Raw genomic sequence first — 16,892 nt, 5'->3', positions numbered from 1 at the left:
TGGCTGGTAATGACCACCGAGCGTGTAAACCTCTAACCGATGACTAAGCGAAGTGAAAAGGCGCATTTTTTATAATATTTATTTCATACATTTGCTATGACGTCAACACAATTGGCGAAATTCAGATGCCGAGGCTTAAGATCGCTGATTAATGCAGGGAAATCTTAGAAATCATTGTCATGTAACAAATAATGAGTATATTAAATAGTTTCCTTTCCAAAAGTTATACCAAGAATAAAATTTCTTTCATTAAATTCTTCTACTCAAAATAAATAAAATAAACAGCTTATTAAATTCCCTAGTTTTTTTTATTGCTTCAAAAATCTTTTACATAATTAAAAACATTTTTTAGCTACATTAAATAGTCCAGCTTTTATTTCTCAATTAGCCGAAAATGTTGGGAAACCAACTTCTCAGAGGTGAAAAACACAAGGGTTTGGTCAACCAGAGAGTGTCGACGGAGAGTTTTAGGACCTCCATGTAGTCAAAGGAGCAGCTGCTCTGCTCGAAGGCTTTTGTGACCACTGGAGATTCGGTTTTAAGTTGGGATTGCAATGGTAAATGAGACTGCGGTTGGGTCGAGACCCCCAAAGAGGCCTTGTCTTCGGCCTCATCCTCCAAGGCGGTACGAGCAAAGGCCTCGTCGCCATCAAAGTAGTAGAATTCCTTGCGCGTAGAGTTCGTTTCCACCACTCGCGAAGGCTGCTGGGCATCGATTCCGCGGGCATAGGAAATCCTTCTGGCCGTTCGGTAAGGAGTAGCCGCGAAGGGCAAAGGATAATTACTAACAAAGCCAGGATAACCAGTCTGCATGGGCCAAAGTTGCTGTTGCTGTGGGTGGGGCAAACCCAATTGAGGCTGGAAGCCCACTTGGGGCCACAAACCCACTCCTAAACCAACACCCAAACCTCTTTGAGGCTGCTGTTGTTGTTGAAGACCCAGGCCAAATCCGGATCCAACATCCTGCCGACAGCCATCGGAGTCCTGATCCTGGAATATCTCCAGCAGGAAGCCATTCGAGGTGGTGCTGCTCGACTGACCAATGCGCATGCGCAGCGCCTTGCGACCCTGATCCCAATGCGATTTGTGGATGTAGCCGGAACGACAGCCGCAGTAGCGCTGACCATCCACTTCTAGGAAGTCACCATTGCAGTTATGTTGGCCGCCGAATCCTCCTCCCTGATTGAATCCCCCTCCATTGAATCCTCCTCCAGACACTCCTCCTCCAAAACCTCCTGAATTCTGTCCGAAGTCAAAGAACTTGAACTGTATCCTCAGGCGGCAGACATTTGGCGAGCTCTTTTCTATGTAGAAAACACAATCCCTCTGCTGATTGGGCAGCAGATAGTTCAAAACAGTTCTGGGAAATCCGGGACTGGAGAGATAGAAGTGATTTTGATTGAAACTGCTGGCACAGCAGAGATCCAACTGACCACCGAACTGCTGCAAGGTCTGGGAATCGTAATCCTTGAGCGTTACGGCATGCGGTTGAAAGGATGTGGTCTGATATTGATCGGAAATTAGGGGCAACTCTTGCTGTTGCTGCTGGGGCAGCTGAAGTTGCTGCTGTTGCAGTTGCTGTTGCTGAAGGATCTGCTGTTGCAGTTGCTGTTGCTGTAGGATCTGCTGTTGCTGCTGAGGAAGTTGCAGTTGCTGTTGCTGCATGAGGTGTTGTTGCTGCAGGAATTGCTGCTGCAGGAATCGCTGCTGTTCCTGCTGCTGTTGCAACAATTGTTGCTGCTGCTGCTGGGGTGCACAAGGGGGTGAGTGCTGGGGAGCTAATCCTGCAGGCGGTGGGTAAAATCCTGCAGGATAACCAAGAGCAGGTGGCAAGCCAAAGTTAAAACCCAAGCGATTTGGCTGCGTAAAGTTGAAAGTAGGCTCCTGTTGCTGCTGCTGCTGCGGAGTTTGCTGTTGTTGTTGCTGGTGGTGGTGATGGTGCAGCTTCTTTGGCGGCGACTTGGCGCTCACCTGCACCGTGTCCCCGTCCACAGCCACCTCGTCCTCATCCCCGTCCAGTCCCCTGGCCACCAAATCCTCCCGTTCGCAGGCCAAGCGAGTGATGAGCAGTCGAAACCCACCGTTTGTCGTCCAAGGCGAATCATCGCTGAGGAAGCGCAGCCGAAGGACTCCATCGGGCGTGTGATACTTCTTGATGCCCAGTACCTGACCGCACAGGACGTCCATGTCGTCGCCGTCGTTGTTCAACCCGATGGCCAGATAATCCCGGCTGCAGTTCTCCGACAGCTCCAGCTTAAAGTCCAGGAACTGAATGTGAAACTTGGTGGGGCAACGGTAGGGCGATCGAATTACATAGTCCCAGCAGGTGTTCACCGGATAATTGTCCGGATAATTGGGTGAATCGACGAGACTCTGTCGCTGCCTGTAGACGCCGTGCAATCCGCACTGAGGCAGCTCATCGTGAACAGCTCCCAGGGATTTAGAGATACGAATGACACCCAGAACTATAAAAAGGAGAACTCCTGGCAGCTCCATTTCGATCTCAGTCCGTTGACGACGCGCTCAAAAACGCAACTAACTCGTTGCGGTTCACCCAACACCGATGTTTGCCTGCCAAAAAATACCAAATACCATTTTACTTGGGTGCGTCGCTCAGGTTTCACTGGAAAACAATTTGCACTTTTGTTTGCGGAGTCGCAACAAAAGCCCTCACTTGTCTGCGACTCTCATTCATAAGTCGCATTTTAGTTCACTGAACCTCGGGCAAAACTTTCTGATGGACAACAAGTTTCTGGAGGTGCCAAAAGCTTCATAAAAACTAGCAGTCCATTAGTTTAAATTCCAGGCGGTAGATCTTTTGAGAATGTTACTCACAATGTTGGGGTTCTCTACTAGAGTTTATGATATGCCATCATAAAGATCATATAGTTAATCATATCAGTAGAACATTATAAAACCTGAGCAATTCCAATAAAGTTTATGCGGCTTACTTATGGAGCAGTAAATATTATTCTCTAAAAAAGTTTTCTCCGAAATTACTTACCTATAATATCAAAAATACAAAATATCTAAAAAGTATTATCTCAGCTTGATACACAATGACACCTCATTTCCTCTACTCCGTTTAACCAAAACCAATAACCACAAACCTGAGTTATGTAAGTTCCGAAACACACAAAAATTTGTTGGTCGTGGGAGCGCATATTGCATACACGGCACGCCCCCCAACAAAACAGTGTCAAACAAATAAACAGCTCTTGAAATTGTGCCCGAATATCTCTTTTTCGGAGATCTGCTGCCCGAGTTTGTTTTGGTTTTAACTGGCTTATCACTAAGCCAATTCGCTTCTGTTGATAATAATTTTAGGTGGCGTTAGCCAGAAAATAAGATTTTGTGGGTGGTAAACAAATTGGTCAGAGAAGTCGCAAAATAACATCTGGCATATCTTCATCGGTGACTTAACACTAAGCTAAATTAGTAGAGGTTCCGATAATAAAACAAGACCGTTTTATTGAGGTAATAAAAAATTATTTTAAATTGGTACAAAAATACCTTTATTTGGATACTTTAATTTTAATAATATAATAAATATTTTATTTTAATTTGTTAAGTTTATTTAGTTTTTAAAATATACAATGAGGATTTATTTTAGTCAAAAATATCTTGAAGTTTTTATTACTATGGTGAAACAGATATTTTTTCCCAAAATTGTGAAATTTGTAGGTTATATGACATTTTAAATATGACTCATACTTGATTACAGTTCCCCTAAGAACTGGATAGTTTAAAAAAAGGTATATATTTTTACAAAAATGGGGCAAATGTTTTTGTTATTGCCAAAACTGTCTTCAGCCTTATCTTTTACAAAATAATACGAAAAGGTATTTTGCTAAGAAACGTGAGGCGCAAACAAGATACAATGTTCTGGAGATAGAAAACATGACAACAGGTTTCCAGACCTTGAATTTCATTGAGACTTGGTCATGTTTACTTGGCACCAGACCCCAATTATCTGCGCAACTAGTCATAATTGCGGTAAGACCTTTAAGACTCCAAGTGAGAGTGATGATATATGATTTCCCGAGCAGGGCACTGGCTTTCTACGAAATTAGCTAGCGAGATCCCTAAGTACATTTACATTCGTGATGCAATCTAGATTTTTCTGATATAAAAAGCGGGAACGGAACCGGAATGACCATCAGTATCAAAGTTAGAGTGATTGCAGTCAGAATGTTTGCCACGCCCCTCAGACAGCCAAATGCGGTGAACCAGAGTCAGAAGAAGTCACCCGGCATGGATGGCCATGATAAACCCTATCAGTACGAGATCACCGATCACGGATACGGCAAGGATGCGGTTAAGGTTCTGCATGTCAGTCGCAAAGGACCTGTGCACACCATCCAGGAATTCGAGGTGGGCACTCACCTGAAGCTGTACAGCAAAAAGGACTACTACCAGGGCAACAACTCGGACATTGTGGCCACCGATTCGCAAAAGAACACCGTTTATCTGTTGGCCAAGAAGCACGGCATCGAGAGTCCCGAAAAGTTTGCCCTTCTGGTGGCCAAGCACTTTATTAACAAGTACTCCCACGTGGAGGAGGCCCATGTGCATGTGGAGGCCTATCCCTGGCAGCGAGTTTGCCAGGATGAGACCAGGACGACCATCGGTGGAAAGTGTGAGAAGGGAACCCCGGGAAGCTGCGACTTCAGCTCGATCGACGACCGATCTCTGCACAATCACGCTTTTATTTTTACACCTACCGCGCTGCATTACTGCGATGTGGTAATGAGGAGGACAGGTTAGTAATAAATAACTTGATTACTCTACAATTTTAGCCCAGGAAAATACCATTTAATGCGATATAAACATCTTTTTATGTTTAACGTATACAAAAATGTTAATATTAATATTAAATGATCATAGTATATCCTATTACTCTTTTAAAACATCAAAGTGAACAAAAAAACTTCTGAAGCTATGCAATTTAAACAATCTTTTTTAATTTTAAAATTTGACCATTTTATTAATATCTTAACTATAGGCAGCAAAAAAAAAAATTATTTTAGGAAGAGTATCAAATATTCTAGGTATCGTTTAAAAACAGTTGATCATTTAATATCATTAAGTCCTAAAACTGGAATTTAATTTATTTGTTCGACTTTTACAACTTGCAGATCCTAAACAAACGGTCATTACTGGAATCAAGGGTCTCCGAGTGCTGAAGACGACCCAATCTTCGTTTGTGAACTTTGTGAACGACGAGTTCAGATCTCTGCCAGATCAATATGATCGAATTTTCAGCACCGTGGTCGACTGCTCGTGGGAATATTCTGACACCGATAACGTGGACTTCTTGAGGGCCTGGCAGACGGTGAAGAATATCATTATCCGCAACTTTGCCGGCGATCCGCAGGTGGGCGTGTCCTCGCCCTCCGTTCAGCACACTTTGTATCTCAGTGAGAGACAGGTCTTGGATGTCCTGCCGCAGGTGTCGGTCATTTCGATGACCATGCCGAACAAGCATTACTTCAACTTCGATACAAAGCCGTTTCAGAAAATCGCTCCTGGCGATAATAATGAGGTCTTCATCCCGGTCGACAAGCCACATGGCACTATCTACGCCCAGTTGGCCCGGAAGAACATCAATAGTCATCTATAGACCGATCTCTGAATTATATAGTCTTAAATAAACTATTTATAGTGTGTTATAGCAAATTAATTATATTACTCAAATTCTTTAAAAATGTTACTTTACATTTTGGTAAAACTATTTTAAATTAAAGCGAAATAAATAAAGCGTAAATTGTTGCTCAACATTTTCAAAATCAACACTACCTTAGCTACATTTATCAAAAGTCTGTCAAAACCATTTTTTAAATCCTGAAATGATGCATCATTTTTAAAAAAAATTATACGTTCTCTCTTCTTTCGACCACTTTGGCACTCAAAATTCGCAATCTAAATCCAAAAACAGCTGAAAACCAACTAGCCCTAAAAGCGTTACTATGACGAATCGACTGGCCTTGCACCACATCCTGACCACCCAGCTGCGAAAGGACTGGGAGCAGGAGGACAATGCCAAGTCCAGGCTGTCGCAGCTGGCCAGGAGGGACAGGATCAAGGCCTCGCTGAGATCGACCCAGATGCCAGGACGATACCTGATGCCCGATACCCGCAAGACCTACGACAATATGGTGGCAAGGATTCACTCGACAATGAAGTGTAAGCTATACATTGAGGGGAAACTTTACCCTGAACAATATCATTAGGGATTAAAGATGTAGCTAAAATTTATAAGTAGCGTACATCTTAGGAACATGTACTTTTAATAACTGGAATTTTTTAAGAAAATATTTTAAGAATCATATTTAAAGTATTATCATTTTTAGAAGATATAAAAATAAAAGTATCAAAACATTTACTCTCACACCTTAAAAACACTGTTAGGTAAATCAAAGTAAAATTAGAAAGCGACTTAAGCTAGTTTTACTTTTATATATAAAACGAGTTTTAAGTCAAATAATAAGTAAATATTTGCACCTATTTGTGACTAGCGCATTAATTTATAAGTTCCAAACTTGTAGCGTTAGGATGACACATAATAATAAAATACAAAAATAAAAACAAAAAAACATCTTAGAAATTTGTTTCCAATTAAATATAATGTACAGATGGATATCACTGCTTGAAATTAAGTATTGAAAATTATAAATATTTAAGTCATTTTCATGTTTTTAGATACCATTATCTTAAACCTTAAATAGGAATTTATTTTGAAGACCAAAAGACTAAATATATAGATTTTATAATTTAATTTTTGTTATGAGAAAAATAAAATAAGTTTACTTTCCCTCAGCGGTTCGATCACCTCGAAGACCTCGGCCAACAGTTCCGCTGCCCATAGCGAGGATTCCGACTCCAACTCCAGGCGTAGCCCCACCATTGCCATCGAAAGTAGTGTTCAAGCATCTGAAACGCAGCAAATCGGGCCGCATAAAGGGCGGCGGCAACTCCTCGAAGGCGGGCAGCGCCCAGAGAATTGCCACCAAAAGCAATGACAAGCCTTTGGCGGCGATCAAGGCCAGTTTGAACCAGAGGTCAAGGGGATCCAGGGGCTCCAAGGGCTTCGATCAGCACAGCCGGATTCGAGAGGTTATCCAACAGAAGACCGTGCTGGAAACCATGTTGCTGCAGCACAAGAAGTTGCAAAGGGATCGGCGGACCATTGCCCTGGATATCCAGCGGATGCGGGCTGACCTGGACAGGATTCGCACCAAGTTGGACACTTCCCTGCAGAGCTTGAACTCCACGCGCACCCTCTTCAGTGCCGCCAGCAAGGCGAATCCCCAGAAGGCGGCTTCCGTCCCCCAGAAGCCCGCGCACAACATGGTGACCCCGACCCAGCGCCGCTCTGGTGGAAAGCGAAAGGTCAGGAGCAACGCCATCCCGATGGTCCGGCAGAGCGCGCTGGCCAACAAGACACCCATCCTCAAGCGCCGAGTTCGTTAATCGCCATTTGCTAGGGAGAAAAATATAAAAATAATGTAAACAAGTGCTATACAAACTAAATACATAATCTGCCACTTTTGGCGCCCATTTTCAAAATTACTCGATATTCTGCTAAAAAATCGCCAAATCTAACATTTTAGAGCGCCATTGCGGCCGTAAAAGGAACCAGTGAACGCTGACAATTGGTCAGTGCTACGATGAAATATCGCGACAACTATCGATAACTGATATTTTGATACTTTTCCCATCACTATCCTGCTCATGGCGTCCGTTTTTTGCCACCGGATTTTTGTTTTTCGTTTTTTTACCCACAATTTTCACCGGTTCGCCTAATTTTTCGCCAGTTGGTGTCCTACGATGGGCTCCTCCAAAAAGCACAAGAAGAACAAATCGGAGCGACGCGAGAAGTATGAAGGTAGGTCCATCGAAGTGATTCGTCTACGTGAGCCCCCGCTGGCACATGCCGTCTCGCTCTAACGTTTTCCCGCTTGTTGTTGAGCATGTGTACACTTAGAAAAATTTTGGTATACAAAAAATAAATTTGAGAAATATTAATAATAAAAAATGATAATTTTGTCAAAAAAATAAATAAAATAATATTATTTTAATTTTTAACAATTATAATTTAGCTATATACGAATCTAAATTCTTTCCTTATATATATCCTATATAGAATACAGTCAGCACCAGGATCCGGGTCAACTGCAGCGCGGATTGAAGCTCATCCTTAAGGTGGGATCGAATGCCACGCCGGAGTACAGTGCCAATTCGCCAATGGTGGACGGAGGACCGCCCACAGCCGCCGAGGCCATGATGTCGCCCGTGCCCGAGGAGCTCCAGGATCACCAGGGCCATCGGGAGCGCCACAAGAAGTCGAAGAAGAAGAAAAAGAAGAAGGATCGCGAGAAGAAGCACAAGCACCACAAGGAGAAGCGTCACAGGAGCAGAGATCGTCATCGGGACGCGGGATCGGACGAGGATGTGGTGCCGGGCGCCGACGATGCCGCCTGCAGCGGCTTCGCCCCACCCTCGGTGGCTCCGCCGGCCGTCGATCCGGACTCCAGTCAGGATGGCTTCAGCTTCATGGACGACGATCAGTCGCAGCCGCTGCCTGAAAATATTCTCTTCTTCGCCGGCATCACCACGGATAACTCGCCGTCCAACTGTCCGGTGTCCAAGAGCATTGCACCGCGCAAGCTGGAGGACATTCTGATGGGTTCCTCGCCCACTTCCTCGTCGCTGCAGTCCTCCTCTTTGGGAATGGTGGGCAGCAGTCCCACCAAGCCACTGCCCGACGTAAGTAACTTAAACACTATTAGGGTATTCAATTGCGTTGCAAACTTTTGAAAAGTGTAAGCAGTTCCAACAACAATTTCTATACAAAATATGTATACAAATCTGTTGTACTTGTGTAGAAATAATGATTTTAAATAGAGGTTTTAAATACTAAAAAGTCGGGCTTGAGTATATGGTGATGTCAACCCAAAAGCCGATTCACACTTAAGAACTCGCGTATAAATTTTGTTGCTCTACTTTTGGCGACCAATGTTTTTTTCTTGGTAAATTGTATTGTTAAACCATGCGGATGCATATATGTGCCAAAGAATTCGCGGTTTTATTTTCGGTATTTGTGAAATTTAACTGGGGGCTTAGATAAGACAGTAAGGAAATGACATTCTTGACCAAGAAATTGGCCACCCAAGTAACTGAATAACTCGCGGCCTAACCAAATTTTTAGTGAAACCAAATAAGAATGACAATAATACTAGTTATCAACTTTTATGACCGTCCTTAGCCATTTAACGCCTTAGAAGTCGCGGACCTCTCATATAAAATAAAAAGGCGGACATTTTTTTGTACATACGATTTTATTTTAGGCAAAGCCTGCCTTTTATTTCTTTTTTTAGTTAAATTTTTTCTTGTACGTCCATATCTTGCAACAATTTTTGAAAAAATGTCGTTCACAATTTTTGCAACGCAATTGAATACCTTATATATCCGTTTTCAAAATTACTAACTATTTCGTATGCCTTTCAGCTCCTGATACCTTCTCCCTCGACGCCGGGCGGAGCCAACTCGCTAAATGCCCTCACACCCAAGGCTCTGGAGGCGCCAAAGACCCCCAGCAGTTCCAGTGAGTCGGGCAGGGAGCCCCGCAGCTGTGTGCTCAAGCTGAAGCAGCAGAAATCGCCGTTGAACAAGCTGCTGGAGCATCTGCTGCGCTTCCTCGAAAAGCGCGATCCGCACCAGTTCTTCGCCTGGCCGGTGACCGATGACATGGCGCCCGGTTACTCCTCAATAATTAGCCGACCCATGGACTTTTCCACCATGCGACAGAAGATGGATGACCACGAGTACGGCGCCTTGACCGAGTTCACCGATGACTTCAAACTGATGTGCGAGAATGCCATCAAGTACAACCACGTGGACACGGTTTATAACAAGGCAGCCAAACGTCTGCTGCAAGTCGGAATGAAGCACTTGCAGCCGGAGAACTTGATGAGGAGTCTGAAGCCACTTTCGGGCTACATGAGGGAGCTTACTGCCAAGGAACTGGGCTTTGAATTGAGTTCCAACGACATGTCGCGGGAAGCTCATGATTCGGCGGACGAAGGAGCTTCAACGGGGGCGGAGGAGCCGCCCACTCCGGCCCAACTGGAGGAGGAGGAGCGCAAGCGGGTGCGGCGTTTGGAGAATGCGCCCAAAACCCATTTCGAGCCCTACGTGGACGATTTGACGGGTGAGGAGATACTGGCGCAAGTGCAAAATGCCGCCCAACAGGCCAAGCAGCGGGTGAATGCCAAGAAAAATGCCCACAAGATGGGTTTCCTGCGTCAAACGAAGGATGGCAGCACCACCCTTAACCTCTTGGTAAAGGAGGAGAACGAGGGTCCCGAACGGGTGGTGACCATTGGCGATTTGGTTGGAAAACTGCAAACGGGAACCTCACAGCTGCAGGTGCGACAGGTAGACAGAAGGAATGCCATGAAAACAGTGAAACCCCTAAGCTACGGCGCCTTTGCCAGCTTTGCGCCCACTTTTGACTCGCGCTTCTCCACTCTGAGCCCCGAGGAAACTCAGTTGGTTTTACGCACCTACGGCGATGCGTCCAGTGCGGAATATGCCGAAAGTATCTTACAGTTCACCAAGGATTCCAGTTATGGCACCACCATTGCAAACGGTCTGCTGGATATCCTCACCAACGGTGAACACAGCAAATCCCTGGATGAACTCTACAACATGCAGCTGCATTCGTACGAGCAATCGGAGATTGAAAAGTGCTTTGAACAGGAGAAGGAAGCCACCAGCCAGCAGGAGACCTCCGAGCAAATCGAGCAGGAGTATGAGAAATACAAAAACACCCAGGTGGACTTCAAGCGACTGCAATCACTCGGAGATCTGGGCATCGATGTTAGCTTCTTGGACGGGATGGAGGCGGAAATGAAGAACTTTGAGCTCAACCGGCGAATGCACGAGCATCTCAGTCAAAACTTGACGCTAATCGAGAAGCTGCGAGTCACCCAGCATGATCGTTTGTCGCAGCCTTTGCCGAATCACCTGGGACTGGTGCAGTCCGCCGGTCAGGAGGAGGCCCAAGCCGCACAGCAATTGACGCAGCAGATCAGTGACCTGGCCAAGAAGCTGCCGCCATCCGCTATCGCCGATCCGTACGCCCTGCGAAAGGCCATGGGCATGTCCTTTGGTATGTCCATAAATTTTATAGTTTTCCTATTTCAAATTAAATGGAACTATTTATTTTTCCAGCTGGTCTGCCGCCACCTCGGCCCGTTTCTCCACGCGTCCAGCTGCCCGAGCTGCTGCAACAGCCGGTGGCCCTGCCCCAGTTGCCACCGGTGGCCATGGAGATCGACGAGTCGGATGAGCAGCATGGCGGCGGAGATCTGGAGAACGAGCTGCGCGAGTTCCTCGAAAGCGGATCCGGCCTGCACTCCACCAATCCGGCAGATGACAACAGCATTGTCGCCCAGCTGCTGCTGAACTAGAGGATCCGGAAATCTTCATGACGCGCGCTATGTTTATAATGTAAGATAATTAAAATTCTCTAAATTATTTTCATATAACCAATGGCAGTTGCATCTAAATAAAGATTAAGAAAATAGTATAGAAATTCGAGTTTTTTAGTTGGACTGCAAAAGATAGCTTTTATTGAAATTATCAAGTCGGTTTGATCTAAAAATGATCAAATATTAATTCAGCGAACTTTCTTTAGCACTAACAATTATATTATCGTTTCAATTTCGAGCTTAAGCCTAAACACATTTTCGATTTGTCTTAACTGAACCTAGGTAACGATTTAAAGTTTAAACACAACACAATTGCAGAAGAACCCGCGAGTGCTAGACTTCTTCTTCGACGTTTTCCGTGGGCTTGGGCTCTTCAACAACCTCCTTCAGCTCATCCTCAGCGGTGACAGCCGGTTTCGTGATCTACAGAAAATTACAATACGATGGGCGGTACAGTGAGCATACGCTTGGCATTATCATAGTTGAGCAACTCCATTCAGTAGCTGTCTCCAGGCACATAATACTTATCGGATCATGCAGTTAGCGTTATCATATATATATCAACATGCTGGTTAGGTTTGTCTTCGACGATAGCTCTCTTCATGCACCTAGCTTAGGCTTATTCTACAGTTAAGTACGTTTAAGTTCTTAGCCTATGATTAGGATTTGGATTACATAATATCTTCGTATGGACTTTACCACATTAGAAACCGCGTGGGGCGAGTATCGTTTTTAGTGTTTTGATTTGAGTATGGACCACTTAGAACCTAGACATTAGGCGAGGGCTAAATGTTTTTTGGAACCCATTTATATATAATATATATATACTTTATATCACAAGATGGTTGATTTTTGGTTGTCCCCGTTTTTGTTTGATGTGATTTTGGTTAGTGGGCGATTTCAATGGCTTTTCAACGTTTTGAATTTGTTATTGTTCTGTAGAAGTGGTTGAGTTGAATCTGAGACCGATTGGCCGCTAGATTGTCTTACTTTGAAGCAGCGAATGTTGAAGTGGTCGCACATCTCCGATACCTGAAAAAAAATAATAATATAATTAGTTGGGGAATTTTAATATTTTTTTTAATACAATATAATTATATCTTTTCTTTTTAAATAGTTAAAAAATAATTAACTTACCACACCGTAGCCGTAGTGCCAGTGGGCTAATGTTGAGAAAATGGTGAGTCCCTGGACTATCCATTTTTCCACATCCGCCGAAAGATCTGTGTCGAAGACCTCCTGGTAATAGGGAAAGCAGCAGACACCCACTGTGGCGGCCAGTGGCCACATGAGCACATTGAAGGCATCGCAACGCATGTCCGACATTTGGGCCACAATCAATCGGCACTTTGTGAATCAAATTCAGAAGAATTATTAATTTTTTACCCACTTTAAAAAAAGTCCCATCAATACTTACAGCAATATTTGAGAATATCGTGCCATAGAGTATCCATAGAATACGAGGCTCCAGATTGATGACATTATTTCGAGAAAAGAACGACCAGATAAGAGTGATCACAAAAAGCCAGACGAACGCGAAAAATGGACGCAGCATCTCCCACATAGGACGCATTTTTCCCGTCTTGTTTTTATAGGAACTAAAAGAAGAGGGTATTATTTCTAGCTAATTTTCTAAAAAACACAAACTCACAGATAGATATTTCTAGCAATAATCGGATGACTGCTGACCATGCCCGAACCAATAAGAACCACCTCAAACATATTGGCCACTGTAAAGCCGTAAAAGTCAAACCGATAGATTCCAGGTCCAAAGACAGTTGCCAAAAATAGCATTCCACTAACTCCCTGAAATAATAAACAAAGGATAATTAACTTGAAAATTATATTTTTAAGAGGTATTATCTTTACTTACCCACATGGTAAAGTCATAACCCCAGGGCAAAAACATAACTCCAGTGTTGTACTTCTCCACATGCGTTAAATAAAAGTTGAGAAAGACGTTCCAGATCACAAAGAACATACGAATTGGGGGCAAATCGTCTGTGCCGAACAGGGAGAACAGGTAAATGGGTATCAGAGCAGCTGAATAGGAGTCCAAGCCATGATCGAATAGCTCTCCCAAAGGTCCACTCGTTCCAGTTCTTCGAGCCTGCTTGCCATCCATGCCATCTAATAATGAAATAAAATTTTAATATTCAAGAACTTCTTTCTTATTTATATTTATCCCTTCCAAAACTCACCCAAGTTATAGTAAATCAAAATGTTTATGGCCGCCACTGTCCACACCCAAGAAGGCACCGTGTTGCCCGTCGGTGGATTAGCTGCTTTAAAGCCCCAGTCATAGTAAGCTATCAGGATAAAGTTGACGACAGTCATCAGGAATCCCACGAAGGTGAGAACGTTGGGCGCCAGCCATTTGGGAACAAACTGGAATATGTAATGTGACTTAAAATGTATAAATGGTAATGGGTATTTATAACTTACCTTCACACAGTAGTTCCAGAACGGGTGCATCACATAGACACTGAGGAAACTCGTGTCTATACTGCTGTACTAAGGAATAAATAATAAGATATTGATTAGAATCACCTTTTCGAAATTTAATAATTTAATAATTATTCTGTATGCCTTGGGGTAATTTTTTCTGTCAATCTATAATTCAAAACTCATTACACTCGAGTTTCTTTTACAAAATGCGTTTATGAACTCATAAACCGGAGAATAACTGATAAGATATCTATTTATATCTAGGCGAAGGTCCTTGAAAAGTACTTTTACTTTCACCTTTACGAAATGCTTTTAATTTGATACAATTCTGTATGCCTAAGGGTAATTTTCTCTGTCAAGCTATAATTAGAAACTCATTACACTCATAAACTGGAGAATACCTGATAAGATATCTATTTATACCCAAGCAAGGTCCTTGAAAATTACTTTTACTATCGTTTTGTTATAGTAAACTTAAATCTTGTTAATTCAAGTTTCTAGCCCCTTCTTTTCTCCGCCCCTGTCGGGTCTTCATTCCATTGTCTTAGCATGTTGTAATCTTTACAAGTACAAATTCCACTTTTGATTCCACTCCACCGAGAACACGCACTATCTATCTGAAAAGCTTCAGCACATGGATCCGTGACAGTTCAATGCCTCCTTCTAACGTTTGCGAAACATTTGTTTAGTCTGGTTATCACTTAATTGATGACCTACACTAGTAAACATATACATCAAAAATTTAAATACTACAAATTTGACACATAGTAAACGGACTCAAATGGCCGGGATCAAATTAAATGTAGCCTAATCTTTCCGGCGAACCAACCGGAACTACCGTAATCGTAGTCCGATAAGACATAACTTTTATACATTAAAAAATTAATGCCTAATTCGGGATCAGCACAATTTTCCCCGATAAGATAGGAAGAACAATACTAAATACAAGTAAGGGAAAATTTAAATTTTAATATTATTTATAATTTAAAATGAATTATGAAGAAAATATGTATATAAAATGAGTGTGTCATGATTCATTACTAATGAATAATTTCATTATGTCATTTACATAGTTATATTTAATATAGTTAATATAATATAGTTATATTTAATAAAAACTTAAATTTTTATTTTCCGAAAAAAAAATCAATACAATAATGTATTATTGCGTAAATTGCCTTGGCTTTAAAACTTATAAGCCTTGGCAATAATTGATAACTTCTTTAAAATTTGACTATTTAGTAAAAGTGCCTAAAGTGTATCGAAAACTAATATCCCTCATAGTTGGAAAATTGCAGAAGTGCATAAATAGTAGTACAAGTAAACTTTATTTAAACGGAGTCCACATTCTCCCTTCCAAAACCGATAGCAGATTGAGGATCCGTTAAGAATGTCGGGCAGTCGACAAAATTTGACTTTAATTGAAGTTTTCTATTATGTAATGGAAATTCAAAAGAAAAATGGGTTAAATCGATATTGGAGATTATTTGATTCCCTGAGTTTTATTTACAATCTAATAACAAATGACTGAAGTAGGGAATTGGGACATTGATTTTTACCACCCACCGCACCGAGGGCCACGTCTAACTATCCATCCCCCTTTTTTTTCGAAGAACTCACCTTGTAACGCTCGAAGCCCCTCAAATGAGCCTCCGTCAAATAGCGCATGCAACCCATTTTGTAATTTGTATTTTGTACTTTTCTAATATGTTTTTGCTGTTCCACTAGCTAGTGAAAAGTGATAACAGGGAAAGAGGAGGAGGAGGAGGAGGTGGAAGATGGGGAGTTTGCACTTGGATCGGAAGTCAGATTAGCGCGTATCGGCTTGACCTTTGAATGGGTCAGATTGCTACTACTCCGGCATATTGTATAACATCTGCGGATCTACACAGAACAGATATATGATTTTCGGATTCGTTCACACGGCGGCCCCCGCTAAAAAGCGGAATGCGGAATGCGGGTAAATTAAATAATCGCTTTGTCCGCTCTCTTGCACGCAACACGCAAACAACAGTTACTCTTGCACTCGTATAACTGGCAAAGAAGAAGAACCGGACGGAGACGAGCACGCAGACGTATTGCCCAAAAGAAGGAGAATATATATTCTATATTCCGGACGGGCCGGCGTCTGAATGGGAACTGCGGGACTTATCAGGCCTGAAGACCTAGCGCTTAATTCACGACGCCGACTGCGACTTGGGTTCCACAAAAACAAATCCCGGTGCGCACAGCACCAGTGATGGCAATTTGGGGGTTTTCCACACCGATCCGGGTTTTACCGAGTTCAATCCTCTGGAGTACCTATTCGGGAATAGGTATTCCGAAAGCTCTTACCATAGCTTATTCGTTCTAAAATCTAACAATATAGGATGGCTCTGCATATAAAATAAATAGATTTTACTTAAGTTTCTTTGAGAATTTTTTTTTTAATTCAGGAGATTTTGGTTTTTGTTAATAATAGTTTTAACATATTGGTGGCTTCCTTTAAAATCACTCAAGTCGAATTCAAGTATTACAACTGTCATGCTACGAAAACTAATCATTTGAGATTAATTAAAGTACTGTCAGAAATTGAATTTTCAAATATTTTTTGAGGCTTAGTATTTCTACCATTTTTATCGGAATTGATACTTGATATTATAAATATTTTACTTAAAAAATATTAAGAAATAATAAAAAATCTTAATTCTTGTAAATATAAAATACCAGAGCTTGCAAGGTTCGGTCAACCTTTTCAAAGTGTTAGGAAAAAACCTGTCACAAAAAACCCTATGACAACTGGGTGTGAGCTAACCCCTTAAAAGGGTTTTTGCTTAACAGATGTTACGCTCAGAGCAAAACCCTTTTTTTCAGAGTTATTTCGGTTTCGGTTTCTACTGACTACTTTGCTCGGTCTGTTAAGGAAAACGGTCTTTTGTGAATGTATGAGTGTGTATGTGTGACCTG

The 16,892-nt window shown here is 42.4% G+C and overlaps 5 protein-coding genes across 8 annotated transcripts; 3 read left to right on the top strand and 2 right to left on the bottom strand.

Moving 5' to 3' along the window:
* Nucleotides 1-302: 302 nt before the first annotated feature.
* Nucleotides 303-2,527, bottom strand: LOC108063654 (uncharacterized). Its single transcript, XM_017150808.3, has one exon. The coding sequence runs from the start codon at nucleotides 2,494-2,496 to the stop codon at nucleotides 385-387; it is 2,112 nt and encodes a 703-aa protein (XP_017006297.2). The 5' UTR covers nucleotides 2,497-2,527; the 3' UTR covers nucleotides 303-384.
* A 1,645-nt stretch (nucleotides 2,528-4,172) lies between these two features.
* Uro (Urate oxidase) lies at nucleotides 4,173-5,793 on the top strand. Its single transcript, XM_017150811.3, has 2 exons — nucleotides 4,173-4,762; nucleotides 5,139-5,793. The coding sequence occupies exons 1-2, from the start codon at nucleotides 4,192-4,194 to the stop codon at nucleotides 5,621-5,623; spliced, it is 1,056 nt and encodes a 351-aa protein (XP_017006300.2). The 5' UTR covers nucleotides 4,173-4,191; the 3' UTR covers nucleotides 5,624-5,793.
* Nucleotides 5,794-5,818: 25 nt separating this feature from the next.
* Nucleotides 5,819-7,536, top strand: LOC108063657 (uncharacterized). The gene is made up of 2 exons (XM_017150812.3): nucleotides 5,819-6,186; nucleotides 6,821-7,536. The coding sequence occupies exons 1-2, from the start codon at nucleotides 5,970-5,972 to the stop codon at nucleotides 7,471-7,473; spliced, it is 870 nt and encodes a 289-aa protein (XP_017006301.2). The 5' UTR covers nucleotides 5,819-5,969; the 3' UTR covers nucleotides 7,474-7,536.
* Nucleotides 7,537-7,705: 169 nt separating this feature from the next.
* Brd7-9 (Bromodomain containing 7/9) lies at nucleotides 7,706-11,602 on the top strand. The gene is made up of 4 exons (XM_017150807.3): nucleotides 7,706-7,888; nucleotides 8,147-8,769; nucleotides 9,511-11,176; nucleotides 11,239-11,602. The coding sequence occupies exons 1-4, from the start codon at nucleotides 7,831-7,833 to the stop codon at nucleotides 11,475-11,477; spliced, it is 2,586 nt and encodes an 861-aa protein (XP_017006296.2). The 5' UTR covers nucleotides 7,706-7,830; the 3' UTR covers nucleotides 11,478-11,602.
* A 17-nt stretch (nucleotides 11,603-11,619) lies between these two features.
* On the bottom strand, nucleotides 11,620-16,097 carry LOC108063655 (ethanolaminephosphotransferase 1). Of its 4 annotated transcripts, XR_011417729.1 has the most exons (10): nucleotides 15,567-16,097; nucleotides 13,944-14,012; nucleotides 13,700-13,886; nucleotides 13,372-13,628; nucleotides 13,150-13,304; nucleotides 12,916-13,096; nucleotides 12,636-12,845; nucleotides 12,327-12,530; nucleotides 12,198-12,265; nucleotides 11,620-11,921 (listed from the first exon to the last, which is right to left on the bottom strand). XR_011417729.1 is itself a non-coding variant. In XM_070212105.1 (9 exons), the coding sequence occupies exons 1-9, from the start codon at nucleotides 15,621-15,623 to the stop codon at nucleotides 11,832-11,834; spliced, it is 1,248 nt and encodes a 415-aa protein (XP_070068206.1). In that variant the 5' UTR covers nucleotides 15,624-16,097; the 3' UTR covers nucleotides 11,620-11,831. The 4 variants fall into 4 exon arrangements, 1 of the variants encoding a protein (XP_070068206.1); XR_011417727.1 differs by having other exon boundaries at nucleotides 12,198-12,530; XR_011417728.1 differs by having other exon boundaries at nucleotides 11,620-12,265.
* Between the last annotated feature and the right edge of the window lie 795 nt (nucleotides 16,098-16,892).

Source organism: Drosophila takahashii, chromosome 2L (assembly GCF_030179915.1).
Source record: "Drosophila takahashii strain IR98-3 E-12201 chromosome 2L, DtakHiC1v2, whole genome shotgun sequence".
NCBI classification, from domain to species: domain Eukaryota; kingdom Metazoa; phylum Arthropoda; class Insecta; order Diptera; family Drosophilidae; genus Drosophila; species Drosophila takahashii.
This window is presented reverse-complemented; position numbering and strand designations above follow the sequence as displayed.